This window comes from Sphaeramia orbicularis, chromosome 24 (genome assembly GCF_902148855.1).
Source record: "Sphaeramia orbicularis chromosome 24, fSphaOr1.1, whole genome shotgun sequence".
In the NCBI taxonomy this organism is placed as follows: domain Eukaryota; kingdom Metazoa; phylum Chordata; class Actinopteri; order Kurtiformes; family Apogonidae; genus Sphaeramia; species Sphaeramia orbicularis.
In genome coordinates this window covers 44,056,835-44,072,009 of record NC_043979.1, presented here as the reverse complement: position 1 = coordinate 44,072,009, position 15,175 = coordinate 44,056,835, and the positions used below count along the sequence as shown (strand labels likewise).

General features: G+C 35.8%; 1 protein-coding gene across 2 annotated transcripts in view; it reads right to left on the bottom strand.

Moving 5' to 3' along the window:
* The window catches only part of trim67 (tripartite motif containing 67), a 162,970-nt gene extending 158,271 nt beyond the window's left edge, over positions 1–4,699 (bottom strand). For both annotated transcript variants that reach the window (XM_030129112.1, XM_030129113.1), the window contains exon 1: positions 3,801–4,699. In XM_030129112.1, coding sequence (XP_029984972.1) covers positions 3,801–4,646 — 846 coding nt within the window. In that variant the 5' untranslated portion in view covers positions 4,647–4,699. The remainder of the gene's footprint in view (positions 1–3,800) is intronic.
* Between the last annotated feature and the right edge of the window lie 10,476 nt (positions 4,700–15,175).

The window sequence follows — 15,175 nt, the reverse complement described above, 5'->3', positions numbered from 1 at the left end:
TTGGAACTAAAACAACAAAACCCATGAATATACAAGAGAACAACTGGAGAATAGCTGTCCACTGTAGTGACCACTATGCATGAAAGGGTTAAAGGTTCAGATAATTGACTAAATAAAGTCAAATCCAGCACCAGCAAACCAGTGTCTTGGTAAGCACATCTGCTGCTATGCACCTCCAAAACAGCTTTAGTGAGCCTTGGTATTGATTCTACAAGTCCCTAAACTCTGCTTGAGGTACAAGCACTTAAACATACTCCCTTAGTTGGTGTTTTGATAATGGAAGTGGAGAGGCAGTCTGAAATCTCCAGCAGGAGTTCAGTTGGGTTAAAACGTGGTGAGTGTTAAGACCACAGCGTGATTCACATCAGATTCATGTTCAAACTGTTCAATGAGCCCATGTTCCCTGTGGAGGAGGGCTTTGTGATCCAGACAGAGACCACTCCTACCATTTGTCTGTATGTGTCTGCTCAGTGTCTGGTGAGGTATTTCGCTTACATTGCATGAGGACTATCACTTAAGTCCATTCAAAACACTGAATATAACAATGTAGATTCATTACACTGGGGAACAATTTGAAAAAAAATTCTGTTGAGATAGATTTTTATGCTGATTTAAACTAAAATTGGCATGCCGATTCCAAAATTGCAGTCAGTTTTTTTCTAGCACGTCAAGTTTTTCCTCCACAGCTTACCCTCCAGATAAGCAAAATTCCACTGATGAGCTGCAGTAAGACTTGCCAGCTGATAACGACTGGACTCATCTACAGCTACGTGGCAACTTGTTTGTGCAGTCACAACTGAGACAGTGCGGTGAGAGGTGTGTGCAGCTAACAATAGGTCAGTACTATCAATATCTACAAACAGAAATCTAGCATAGTAGGAATTAAGAGGATTGGTGCTGGCTTTTCTCTTAACCTTGTAACCATGGGCATACCGTTGTGAGTTCTATTTCATTTTATGATGTTTTTTTAGTTTTCAAAGCTTGTAACTATTCCATCTTAGTGTTTTATTTACATAGGTATATATTTCCTTTGTTCCAGATCATGTCTGCTCCTGCTACTTCTCGTCGTAAATGCCTAAACAACCCTGACTCCTTTTGCTTTATTTGTGGTAGTTTCACCATTCCAAGTCAGAGAGCAAACATCAGTGCATTTGTCAAACAAGCATATTTTGCATATTTTAAAGTAAAAGTCGGTGATCAAGACAAGCCATGGGCCCCTCACAAAGTGTACAAGCAGTTGGCATTTGGTATCCCCATGGTTTGGCCAGAGCAAAAAGATTGCACAGAATGTTACTTTTATTTAGTGAAAACATCAGGATTTAACAAGAAAAATAGAATATCCTAATCTACCGTCAGCTATAAGACCAATGCTTCGTTCAGCTGAAATTCCAGCGCCAGTTTTCAAACAACTACCTCTTCTAGAAGATCTGAGTGATGTTGAAGAACGCAGCGACAGCAATGATGCAGATTTTGAAATTCACGAGGATTCAGTTCGTAGGGGATTCGATATTTCATTGTTTGTCAGTATTTGAAAATTTTTATAAAACAAGCACATATCTGTTAAGTACAGTATTTTTCAGATTTTTTAAGAAAACGGGGATCCTATAGTTCAAAAACTTGACGTGATAGAGAAAAACTGAGATCAGTTTTGGATTCCGCACCCAAAAATTAGTTAAGAACAGCTGTCAGACCTAACTCAACAAAAATTGTGTTCCCCAGTGTTATATACACAATATAAATGGTGCCTTTTCAGTGGTTCTGTGTCCTTTTGAGTTTATGTAGACAGAAAAACAAGTATTTTACTGAATTTCCATAGACGAACTATCAGTATATATTAAGTGAAAACATAAATTCTACATATATTGACACATTTGTCTCAGTCTATCCAAAATCTTTTTCAATGTGTGTGCAAATTTTACTCTGATTACGTAAGCAGAGTGTGTACAGGCAAGGTTTTCCCTAAGGCTTAAGTGCAGCATCCACCTAAGATAAAAAACAAAGTAAAAGCAGCTTTTTAGATGCTGTTTATCATGTGCTGCAGCTTTTTACAGTTTCACAGATATATGATAATGATAGCCCAGCCCTACAGGAAAGCATTTCCCTTTCACCGCAAATCATATTTACGGTAGAAGAAGACACCCAAAACATCAAATCTTCTGCAAACATGGTGAAAACAGTGGAAAGGAGTACCGAACCCCTCTGAAACCCCAGTATGAAACATATGGCTTAATAATTTACATACAGCAGGAGTTTGCTATATGAGATTATCTCCACAGCTGATTGCATTCAGCAGCAGCCTCATCCATAACACTGGGTTACAAAACAATGTTTTTTGCAAGTTGTCTAGGTTTTTTCAACTGAATTAGAACCATTTTGTACCGCTCAATCCAAAAATGACATCTGTTTTTCTCAATCAGGTCAGTTTTTTTTGTTAATTTGATTTTGAAAAATTTGATCTTCTCACAAAATTGCTTACATTTTTGTGACTTTATCAGTTGATTTTTTATATAGTTCTCACCCAAAATAGGTTTTAAGAGAAAAAAAAATCATTTTCTAAGAGGATTCTTGTTAGGTACAATGGTGTATTCACTGCAGATGTGGCAGAATACATCAGGCTTATTTTTGCAAGATCTTCTAGTCCAGGGGTCACCCATCCTGGTCCTTGAGGGCCGGTATCCTGCTTGTTTTAGATGTATCCCTCTTCCAACACACCTGATTTAACCATAAGGCTATCATCAAGCTCTGCAGAAGCCTGATAATGACTGTCAGGTGTGCGGGAAGAGGGAAATATCTAAAACATGCAGGATACTGGCTCTTGAGGACCAGGATTGGTGATCCCTGTTCTAGTCAAAGCCATTTCATTCACCTGTAATATTAAAAAAAACATTAATCATAATTTGGCAAAATCTTCTAAAATCTTCAGAACTCGTTTATTGCAAGAAATATGAAAGAATTTTGTATCATATGATGTGAAAATGCCCATAAATGTAAGCAAAAATGTTAAAAAGCCAATATGTAGCATAGTTCAGAAAGTTGACCTGATGGAGCAAAATTAACCCTTTCATGCATGAATTGCGAGAACCTCAATTGTGTGAGTGTTGAGTGTTTTTATTCCTCTTTAGGCATGAAAAAAAAAATAATGTGATTGAAATTGTTTTTTATGAACCTGTTTTTCATGGAGTTGCAAAAATGTCCACTCAGCTGGACACCATGTGTTTAATTTTTGAGGCAAAGAAACATGTTTTTACCGATACACTGTGTGACAACTATGAAATATGTTTTAAAAATGTTGTTAATCTGATGTTTTGTCACATTTTAACAAACTCACTTTATGGGATTATATGCACAAACCCCCCCCCACACACACACACACAAAATTAATGTTAATGACAGTCTAACAACAATAACAAGCACCTGATTTACACTCAAACATGTTAGTGCAGATAAGGTTTATCAACAGCAGAGTTACAGTCATGGAATGAATTGCAGTGTTCAGGATGATGCATGAATGTACTGTGTTGGCTGATGTGGAACTGAAACAATAAAATCCTTGAAAATGCGATAAGAGAACAGCTGTAGAAAAACTGTCCACTGTAGTGACCACTGTGCATGAAAGGGTTAATGTGATTTTTGGATTCAGCACACCAAAATTATCCTAAACCAGCTCAAAAAATGTGAACAATAAATTTGTTGTTGACCAGTGTAATGATTAACTGTCAGTTAAACGTTGTCTGTGGTGGGGTCAGTGACTCTGGGGGGGGGTTTGTGTGCATGTGTGTGCATGTGTGTGTTGATCTTACCTTGTGTTGCTTCCACATCACAGCCAGAGGTTTGACATCATGCTTGTTGTGTTTCCCCTCCTCCAGACACTTCATGCAGGTCGGAGCCTTGCAGGTGCAGCAGTACATACTGAAGTTTTCCGCTTCATGATCCAGGCATGTCGCCGGTTTCCGTGCGGTCGCGGGCGGCTGCTGCCCTCCGCTGCTGCCGCCTCCTCCGCCACCGGCTCCAGCTGCTCCTCCAGCCGCTCGGTTCGGAGGCGGCACCAGGCGGTGTTTGGCCAGGGGACCGCGGGACGGGTGGCACCGCTGCTGGCAGGCGTTACAGTAGAAGACGTCGCACTGCTCGCACATCACCGCCGCGTCCACCGGGTTCCGGTCACACAGCTGGCACTTGACCGCGGAAGAGGAGGAGGAGGCGGCGGAGGCGGAGGAGGCGGAGGAGGAGGCGGCGGCGCGGTTCTGCTGGTACCGAGCTACAAGTGCTTCCAGAAGCCGGTTTCGAGGGAAGCCCCGGAGACCCCGCTCATCCAGAGACACGCTCCGGTGGCACAGCGGGCAGGTGAGAGAGCAGTGCCGGTGGGGGAGGGTCGGCGGAAAAACCCGAACCCCGTTAGGAGACTTGAGCTGGCACGGTGTGTAGGAGCCGTAGCCGCTGTCGGTCTCGCTGTACAGACTCATCTTGTCCATGTCCAGGTAGTCGTAGTCGGAGCTGCCCGAGGCTCTGCTCTGCACCGGGGTCTCTCCCTCCGGGGTCTGGACGGTGATGTTCCGGGCACACACCAGGCAGACATTGTGGGAGCACGGCAGCAGGATGGGGTCCTTGAAGAGAGAACCGCAAACAGGGCATTTTAACTCTTCCTCCATCGCTCCCGTCCGTTTCGGTCGGTGTACCGGAGAGAAGCAGCCTCAGTGAAAACACTTCAGCACCGACTGACACGGACAGCTCCCTACGCCGATCTGCGCCTGCGCGGAGATGGTGGGGGTTGTGGGGATTGTGGTTCGACTTAATTGATCTGATCAATTTAATGATGAGTGCGGAGGAAATCATTACTAGTTAGCTCTAAAGTTTTGGGTTCATGTAGTTTTAACTTTTCAGTTTCTTTAGGAAAAATGTTGATTTCAGCACTTACGTCAAATTCCTGTCGTCATATTTTAGGTTAGAACTTCACCCTCCGGTATCCGGGTGCACCTTTTAGGCACACTTTGCACTTTGTTTTAAAAAAAACTTCATATTATTTTTCACAATTTAAATAAGGTTAGAATTCAAAAGTTGTTCATTTTTGCATGATCTTTAAAATTCTGGCCACCAACTAATATGTGCACATTGTAAACAAAAGAAAATTACAAGACTAGCATCTGTCTCCCAAGTGTGCCTAAAACACACTATTTCTTCCATTTGATATGTATGATTAGGGCTGACCTGGATTTACAAGAATAAAATCAAATTAGAGCAAAAAAAATAAATCAATATATAATATTTAATAGTTTGATTTATAGGTGTGCATTTTACACACACTTGGTGACAGATGTTAGTATTTTTGCATATTTGACCTAGCGCCAAAAATAATAATGCAAATTAAAAATATTGCTGTTAATCATTGACATATGCCAGGCTGCAAAAATCAAATATGTGATCCACTTTTTATGTAGTATATTGAAAAAATATATTTTTGTGTGTTTTTTGCATCCAAAAAAATGGTTTGTTTACATTACAAACACGGCATTTAAAGGGTTAAAAAAAAAAGTGACAATTATTGAGTATTTGGTATTTTTATTTACGGCTCAAGTTGATGAAATAGAAAAAAGTGTAAAAGAATTAAAAACAAACTGTATGAAATTTTTTTGACATTATTCCACAAGTGTGCCTTTTTGGCACACTTGGTGTTTAGTAAGGGCCTTGGTGGACGGGATACCGGAGGGATAATTCCTGTTGTACCCAGTTTTACTTTCCAGTCTCTAAATTAGCCAATTAGCAAGGCTTTAACAGATTCCCCTCATTTAGTGGTTGAAAAACACAATTGTGCTGTCAAATTATATAAACTAGTTAAATGTTGATGAAATGGAGAAGAGGAATTAAATACAAACTAAAAAAGAAAAAGGAAACCCTTGAAGCCTTGCTAATTGGCTAATTTAGAGACTGGAAAGTAAAACTGGGTACAACAGGAATTAATATTATGAAATTAAGTCCTAATCCAAGTAAAATATTAATACAGAAATTTGACTTACTGAAGTACTGAAATCAACATTTTCCCTAAAGAACCTGAAAAATTGAAACTCCATATCCTAAAACTTTAGAGCTAACTAGTAATGATTTCCTCCGCACTCATCATTAAGCTAGCTCATCATCAAGATAGCAAAAATAGCCATTATTCAACTTACAACAACAATATTTATCCTTGAAATGTGGTAGAGTAAAAGTATGAGGAATTTAAAATTAACATGTTGAAAACATTTGTCTAAATGTAGCCCTACTTTTGGTACAGGACCTCTGTTTTTAGAAAATAGGTCTTACCATGAAGCTCCAGTTTCCACCTCCTGCAGTCAGTCCAAGCCAGAGTCAATAATCCATTTCAGTGTGAAGATATTTTCATCCTTTTTTTTAAATACATTATATATTATTGAGAAGAGATGGGGTGACTACTCCCAAATGTCTTTATAAAATCAATATGAAATATAAAAACATTCAGTATTTCTGTTATGTCTATTTCTGAGATACTTTTTTATTATTTGATGCAAATAAAATGTAAATTAAAAAAAAAAATAAAAGTCTATCACATGAACAGTAACCTTAGTAGACAGGTTTTTATAATCCTAACAAATGTATGTCACCACTATCATGCAGCATTACAGAGGTTTAAGGCTGTATCCTGAGGTCAAAACAGGCTTTTTCTACCATTTAAACTCCAATGTTGTTTACATAACTATGAAATATATGATGCAGCTTAATGATATTGTTGTCCCTGCCATTGTAAGGCTTACATTCAGCACCAAAGCCATTGTGGGCATGCAGCAACAGCCTTCAGAGTGTCCTTTAACTGTGATCAGCATAAGACACACCTGTTCAGTAACCATCATCATGCTGATAAGACACACCTGTGGGGTTCATGGAGGATCTCAGCAAAGCAGCTCAGCTCACAAACACAGATTTGAATGAATTTCTGTGAAAACTTTAAGAGGAATCTGTTGTTTGTGTGCATATAGAAAATATATCCCTGGTTTCAGCCCATCAATAACTGGAGCCAAAATAAAAGTGCTGTGTTTATATTTTTATTCAGTGTATATGTATGTTTTGTTCTTCTTTGTTTTCTTCTTTTTTTTTTTTTTTTCTAAAAACATCCTGAACTGTGGTCACGGACTGCCCCAAGAAGCCCAAAAACTTGGGGAAAACCTTGAATTACATTGAAACAAATGCAAAATAAAGATAAAATTTATAATGAATGGTCTGTTATTGTTTCATTATTTCATCATTTGATTTATTTTCTGAAGCTCAATGCAGATAAACATGTTAATTCATTTTTCTTAGCTTTAAGTTGAACTCACTGAGTTTGCTGCACCAACTGTAAAATAATGGATTACAAACTGATTAAATGACAGACAATATGTGGTTTGAGTGGCTATTTTGTAAAAAAAAAAAAAAAAAAAAAAAAAAAAATGCATTTAATCATGGAAATAGTCACTAGTGTGAAGTAACTAATAGGAAAAATGATTACAAAAAAAGATTATTAGGGTTTTTTAAGACATTTTGAATGAATGAATGGATTTTTTTTTTTTTATAAATATTTTATATTTCAGTCATGTACCAAACACATACATATAAGGAACATACAATTTACACAATTCATAACCAAAAAAGGAAGAAGCTGAAGCCAGATTCTTATTTCCGCTTCTCCTACTCCCATCTTTTGAATTACCTGAAGTTGCAGCAAATAAAACATTAACACAATTTAGTCTACATTAAGTCACTTAGAGATTATTTTACTTTCGTAGCCCCCGAGAATTCAACAAATTAAAGCTTTTTTAAAACTCAACAACGAGCTACACAATTTCACATCATCATTCAGTTGATTCCATAATTTGACACCTATAACAGAAACAGCGATATTTAATGTTTGTTCTTAGTGTACATGTTTCAAACACAAACAACCCTCTTCAATCATCATTCCATTTTTGCTCTCTAACATGTGTATATTTCTGTAGAATTAACTGAAAAACAGACCTTAAGAAAAAGAAAGCAATTGAAACAAATTATGAAATAAGTTTAGCAAATTTTGATGACCCATTATATTGAATATGTGTTATTTTGTTATTTGTTTGGCCTTGGTCTTTGTGTGTGCAAAGCTTTAATGTACCTGAGTTTACCAACATAATAGACTGTAAAAAAAAAAAAAAAAAAAAAAAGCTGTCGTCATCATAATGTTGCCCCTCTATTCTACTGAAGAGGGTATAACCTATAATAATCCTAAACGTCGGTCCTGAAGACAGAAGGGAGGCGTGATTATTAGTCATTCTGTCATCAGTAATGGTGCCTATGATAATGTTAATGACCACCGTTTATCATGCATTGATATACCTGTCATAATGTGGCAGATGGAAGTGTCGAAGTATCCCACAAACTCCACATAAAGTGAAATATTTGCATTAAGCATGAGACGACAGATGCTGAAAAAGTGGCGTCATCTTAAGCCTCTTCGATCCTGTAACCTTTATGTTGTTTGACATGAGTCCTCTGTGTTAGCCCAGCAGTAATTGACCAAACAGCAGGCGTCCCTGGGGGAGCAGCGCTAATCCAACTCAATAGAATAGCTTTCCATTTATTATCCCTGTTAGCGTCCCATTACCTGAGCATCCACAACAACAACAACCCAGGGGCAGATACATGGACAGCGTGTGATCTGACCTCGGATGCCGGTCTTTTTAGGACTTTTTTAGGTCCTTCCATTATTGTGGACATGCTCACATAAAAGTTTTAAAAATAGAGCTGCAATTCACAGACGGCGAGGGATGAAAGCTCATGTTAAATCGGCGTTTTGACAGTGATTCAAAAGCCTAAATGACAGCGAAATGCATCTTTGTAGGATACATGCCCGTCAGTATTACACTCACACTGAACACAGTTACATGGGGTTATTCTGAGAGTGATGGCAACAATACAGAGAAAAAACAGACATATTTTAGTGCTTTTTTTCTTCCATTCTGCACATAATTGTTCAGATTTGATGACTATACTGTCTGTGCTGGGTTACATTAACCTGTCATATGTAGTGTGTGGGTGTAGCCTTAATTTTTTAAATGTTTCTAATTTTCTGAATGCTGGCACTTTACATCTTACCCAGGGACAACAGTTGAAAAACAGCTTTTTTGCTAATACTGGCACATTTACAGAAATGTTCATTAATGTGTACTGTCCCTGCTAAATAAACAAACAAACAAATAAATAAATAATGACCCAAACAGCCACACGTAACCAAAACCATCTACAGATGTTAACTGTTTAATCCCTGTTGATCCACTAATCCTATCAATACATGGAAATAACACTGGTTAACAACAAATTTATTGTTTCAGTTTTTTGAGCTGATTTAGGATCATTTTGGTGTGCTGAATCCAAAAATCACATTCATTTTGCTCAATCAGGTCAACTTTCTGAACTATGCTACATATTGGCTTTTTAACATTTTTGCTTACATTTATGGGCATTTTCACATCATATGATACAAAATTCTTTCATATTTCTTGCAATAAATGACTTCTGAAGATTTTAGAAGATTTTGCCAATTTATGATTAATGTTTTTTTAATATTACAGGTGAATGAAATGGCCTCGACTAGAAGATCTTGCAAAAATAAGCCTGACGTATTCTGCTACATCTGTGGTGAATACACCATTGTACCTAACAGGAATCAAGTCACAAGTTTCATGACGTGTGCTTACCAATCTTATTTTGGTATTAAACTTGGTGACCAAGATGAAGTTTGGGCGCCACACATGGTATGCAAGTCGTGCACCGAGTATCTGCGTCAGTGGACCAAAGGCAAGAAGAGTTCTCTGAAGCAAAAAAACCTGACCTGATTGAGAAAAACACACGTCATTTTTGGATTTAGCGGTGCAAAATGGTCCTAATTCAATTGAAAAAACCTAGACAACTTGCAAAAAACATTTTTTTGTAACCCAGTGTAATTGGTGTAAAATACGGTTTGTCGTCTTTTCATGGTCATCGGATACGACCCATTTTGATGTTCAAATCCTTCGTAGTTACTGTGGAAACACCTTTATCGTCTACAACATTGATTCACCAGTAAAACCCATGGCGTTGGATCAATGACAGTGGATGGAGACACTGGGTTTATGTTCAATTAATGGTGGATTTTGCTGAAAAAGTCACTTTTTCTTCAGTTTTCTCTGTTTTTGACATAATAACCCTCAAGTTTCATCAGATTTTATGAACATATACATGATCAGTAAATTAAAGACAGAAAAATACATGATTTACACTGAAAAAATGCAAAGTAAGGAAGATAATATTCCAATCAATGGTGATAAATCACTTAATAAAGGTTAAATATAGGAGAAAAAAAAATTTATCTGGGAAGTGACACAAAGTAACACTGGGTCTTTAAGGGTTAAACCAGTTTTTGGCATCATTAGGACATAATTCCATTTCTTCAACATTCTATAATGTAAGTGACCTGGAAGGAAACAAGACTAAGACTCCCTTCTCTGGGCTCTGTTGAAATTCTACCACATAACAGGATGTTCTGACCAATCACAGCTGTTTCCAGACAGAAGGGGGAGGGGAATAAATCTATGATTGACAGCTGGAATGATCAATCACAGTTCAGATCTTGTCTGTCTTAAGCGCTCCTCTGTGTTTCCCGGCACAGACATTTGGAAAAGTGGTTTTGCTGCTGCACGAAACATTATCAGATCATCTGTTTATCTCTTTTTAAGATTTTGTTTTGGACTGAGAGGAAAATGCAGCAGCAAGACAATGTTATGTTATTTTTTGGGTTTTATTTTTTTCAGTTAAATCTAATAGAAATCTAAAAACTTATTATTATTATTATTTTACTTTACCCTTTCATGCATGAATTATGGAGAAAAGAATCAAGATTTTTTTTAGATTTATTTTATTACTCAAAATTAGTTAAAAGCTGAAATGCAATTTGAATTTTTTTTTTTTTTTTTTTTTTTTTTTTTTAAATATGCTTTTATTAAGAAGATATTTAACCTCTGGAGACTCAGGAAAGTACAAGTTTGGCTTTTTTTTTTTTTTTTTCTCCACATTTTTATGTAACATCCTTTGTGGTGGACAGTTGTTGTTTTATTGTTTGTTTGTTTTTTTGTATAAAGCTGTGAAACTTGTCCACAAACATGGACAGAAAACTCACAGCTGGATCTTAGGAGGTTAACTTTATGAGATGACAGAGCAGTCCAAACTCTAAAACTAAGATGATCCTTGTTTTCATTGTATTACTTAGGGTCTATAGAGACTGCCCCCATGTGGTTTGGAGAATATTGCCTTTATAACTCTTTGGAAAGTGAGCTTAAACTGTGTTTACAAATGTGGACGTCATGCATGAAATGGTTAAAAGGGGTAAATTTAGGATGTACAGACAATTTACAGCATCATAGGTAGAAAAAATGCAACATTTGCTGCATATTTGATTTTATATGGCATGTTTTACATTTCAAACAATTATTATCACTAGAACCACTAATGGCTGACTTTATAGACAACTGTTTTTCAATAGCGCATAACTATGTGTACATGAAACACTGAAGTACACAGTATTGGACGTATTGGACTCATAAAACTGTGTTGTGTGGAACTTATTATTGTCAAAAACAGTCAAGAAGAATCCAGAATCCCAAACGCTGACAGTAAAAAGGAACTAAAACAAAAGTGTGTGACATGTCAGAGCTAAAATAGCACAACGAAAATGTCATTTAGAATCATAACACACAGTTTTGATGTTCTCTTTGTTTATTGGGTAATGTGTTCTATATGCATTGATGAAAATATGTGCATGTATCGTCTTTTTAACCCATAAAAATGACATTGAACTGTGAAACTGTCACTGAAAAGTATATTTTCTTGGTGTGAATACTATAAAATTGGCAATTTTATGTCCAGAATATTCAAGAACCACTGCTTTACATGCCTTCAACATCTTATTAACCCATAAACACCCAGTGCTATTTTTATGACCATTCCAAAATATTTTTTTTTTCCATATTTAACTTTTCTTAAGTAATTTATCACCATTTATTATGACATTATCCTCCGTAGTCTGGATTTTTTCATTGAACATCATGTATTTTCCTATACTGAGTTCACTGATTATGTGGATGTTCATAAAAGCTGAGATTAAAGTTGACGGTTATTAGATCAAAAAGAGAGAAAACTGAAGAAAAAGTGAATTTTTCTGTAAAATCTCTCATTAACTGAACATAAACCCAGTGTGTTCATCCACTGTCATTGATCCAACTCCATGGGTTTTACTGATGAATCAATGTTTCAGAAGATGATGGTGTTTCCATGGTAACTACGGAGCCTCTGAACGTCCAAATGGGTCATATCTGATGACCACGAAAAGACGACAAACTGTATTTTTCACCATTTCCATGTATTGATAGGATTAGTGGATCAGCAGGTATTAACCCTTTCACGCATGAATTATGAAAACCTTAGTCATGATTTTTTTCCTGAGTGTTCTTATTCCTCTTTAGGCATGAAAAAAAAAAAACAATGTGATTGAAATTTTTTTAATGAACTGATTTTTTATGGAGTTACAAAAATGTCCGCTCAGCTGGACACCATGCATTTAATTTATGAAGCAAAAAAAACCTGTATTTACTGATATACTGTGTGAAAACTATGAAATAAAAACATTTTTAATGCTGCTAATCTTATTTTTTTCTCATATATTAACATACTCTAATACTAGTTATTACTCATTTCATGGAGATAATATGCAAAAACCCCCAAACTTTTTGCTTAAAAAAATAAACTTTTAATTACAGTCTAATAAACAATCAGCACTTGATTTATACTCAAACATGTTACTGGAGATCAGGTTTATCAATAACAGCAAAGTTACAGTAATGGTATGGATTACAGTGTATGAGATGATGCATGAAAATACCAGAGAACAGCTGTAGAATAACTGTCTGTAATGACCACTATGCATGAAAGGGTTAAACCATTTAGATCAGTAGATGGTTTTGGTCGTCGGTGGCTGTTTGGGTCTTTATGGGTTAAACCAAACTAGTGAGTGTGGGCAGCTCAGAATAATTCAATCCAAAGATAAAACTGATTATATTCCTCCTCTGTCAGATGCCTTTAACTGTGTAGATAATTTTCTATCTTTATCTTAGTGCAATCGTTTAATGAACATGATAAAAATTGCAATTATCTGCAATGGCACGATCTTACAATTCATAGAAAGACCTGCGTGAGGAAACATTTTAGTGATTTCTAAATAAATAAAAACATGAAAGGACTAGGGGTGATGAAAGCTGGTGCTCTAAATATTAAGAGTATGTATAATACACAGTGCATCTGCCAGAAACCCACACCTCTGTGAATATAAAATAGAACAGGAAGAGGAATTCCCTGCCTTAAAAATGTATTCTTGGATAAAAAAAAAAAAAAATCTTATTTATATGGAAGAGGCATTAACATTTTCATTCTATCTTTTGCTGATTAAGAGACAAAACATCCTGGTATTCATCACACTTCATCCCATCTTTGCTGTGAAATATCCTCCGTGGTGTGTGGAATGAATCGTCGTGGAATAATCTCACCAGCGTGGCGTTTCTTCTCAGAGGATAAGCCGATAACTTCACCCGAGGCTTTCCTCCAGCCCTCGATCACATCAGTGATTATAATGAGATGAGCTGTGAAGCAGAGAGAACAATCATTTGTTGAATCATGAAGGAATCTAAAAATATCTGCATCTGACATCGTGGAGCAACGGAAATGTTTTACAGAGGAACACAGCACAAAAAGTGGCTTTAATGGATTGTACTGCTTCCAGTCAAGTTCTGCTTCTGTTTTCCACTTACTTTGTTTTTTCTGTTTTTTTGTTGTGTTTTTTTTTAAGTCCATTTGTTTTAGTTTTTGTAAAAGTCGCTACAAGAACTTTATGTTTTTTTCCACCCCAAATATCCTTTTAACCAGATCTATCCTGTAAGTCTGGAAGGTTCAGTTTTAGACTAGTTCTTGTCTTATGGACACGTTTCAAAGAGAAATAACTATAACATCATAACATTAACATTAGAAATCACTATAAACTCAATGTGCAGCAGATTTATTATTATTATTATTATTATTATTGATGTTGTTGTTGTTGTTATTGTTATTGTTGTTATTATTGTTGTTATTGTTATTATTGTTGTTGTTGTTGTTATTGTTGTTAATGTTATTGTTGTTGCTATTGTTATTGTTGTTATTATTGTTGTTATTGTTATTATTATTGTTATTGTTGTTGTTGTTATTGTTATTGTTAATAATCATCATCATCATCATCATAATCATGGTAATAACAGTAATAATAATAATAATCTTAATAATAGCCCATAAGGACCCCGTGTGACATTTGTGACAGTTCCCAAATGAATTTTTCTCTATCTTTAACCATCTTTAAGTGATTTATCACCATTCATTGTAATATTATCTTTCTGTATTTTGTGTTTTTTTTCAGTTAAAATTAGGTAATTTCTTACATTTAATTTACTAGTCATGTATATGTTCATAAGTAAAGACTAAAGTTGAGGGTTATTATATTAACAAAAATAGAGAAAACTGAGGAAAAAAAAAATCTCTCATTAACTGAACATAAACCCAGTGTGTCCATCCACTGTCATTGATCCAACTCCATGGGTTTTACTGGGGAATCAATGTTGTAGAAGATGACGGTGTTTCTACAGTAACTACTTAGCCTCTGAACGTCCAAATGGGTCATATCTGATGACCATGAAAAGATGAAGAACTGTATTTTACACCAATTATTTACATGGATTAATAGGATTAGTGGATCAGCAGGTATTAAACAGTTTAGATCAGTAGATGGTTTTGATAGATGATAGATGCTTGGGTCTTTATGGGATAATAATAATAATAATAATAATAATAATAATAATAATAATAATAATAATAATAATAATAATGATAATATTGTTCTGTACAATTCCAAGTGCCTTCTCTTAGGTTTTTGTGTGTCCAGTGCCTTCAAAACAAAAGTATTATCATTCACATTTTAAAAAAAAATCATATTAATGTGTTGATCAAGCAAACTCAGACAGCTCCAATAATCATGATTAAATTAATACATTCAAATTAGTAAGATGTTATTTGATGACATATATGAGTCATTTATTTCTATTTACAT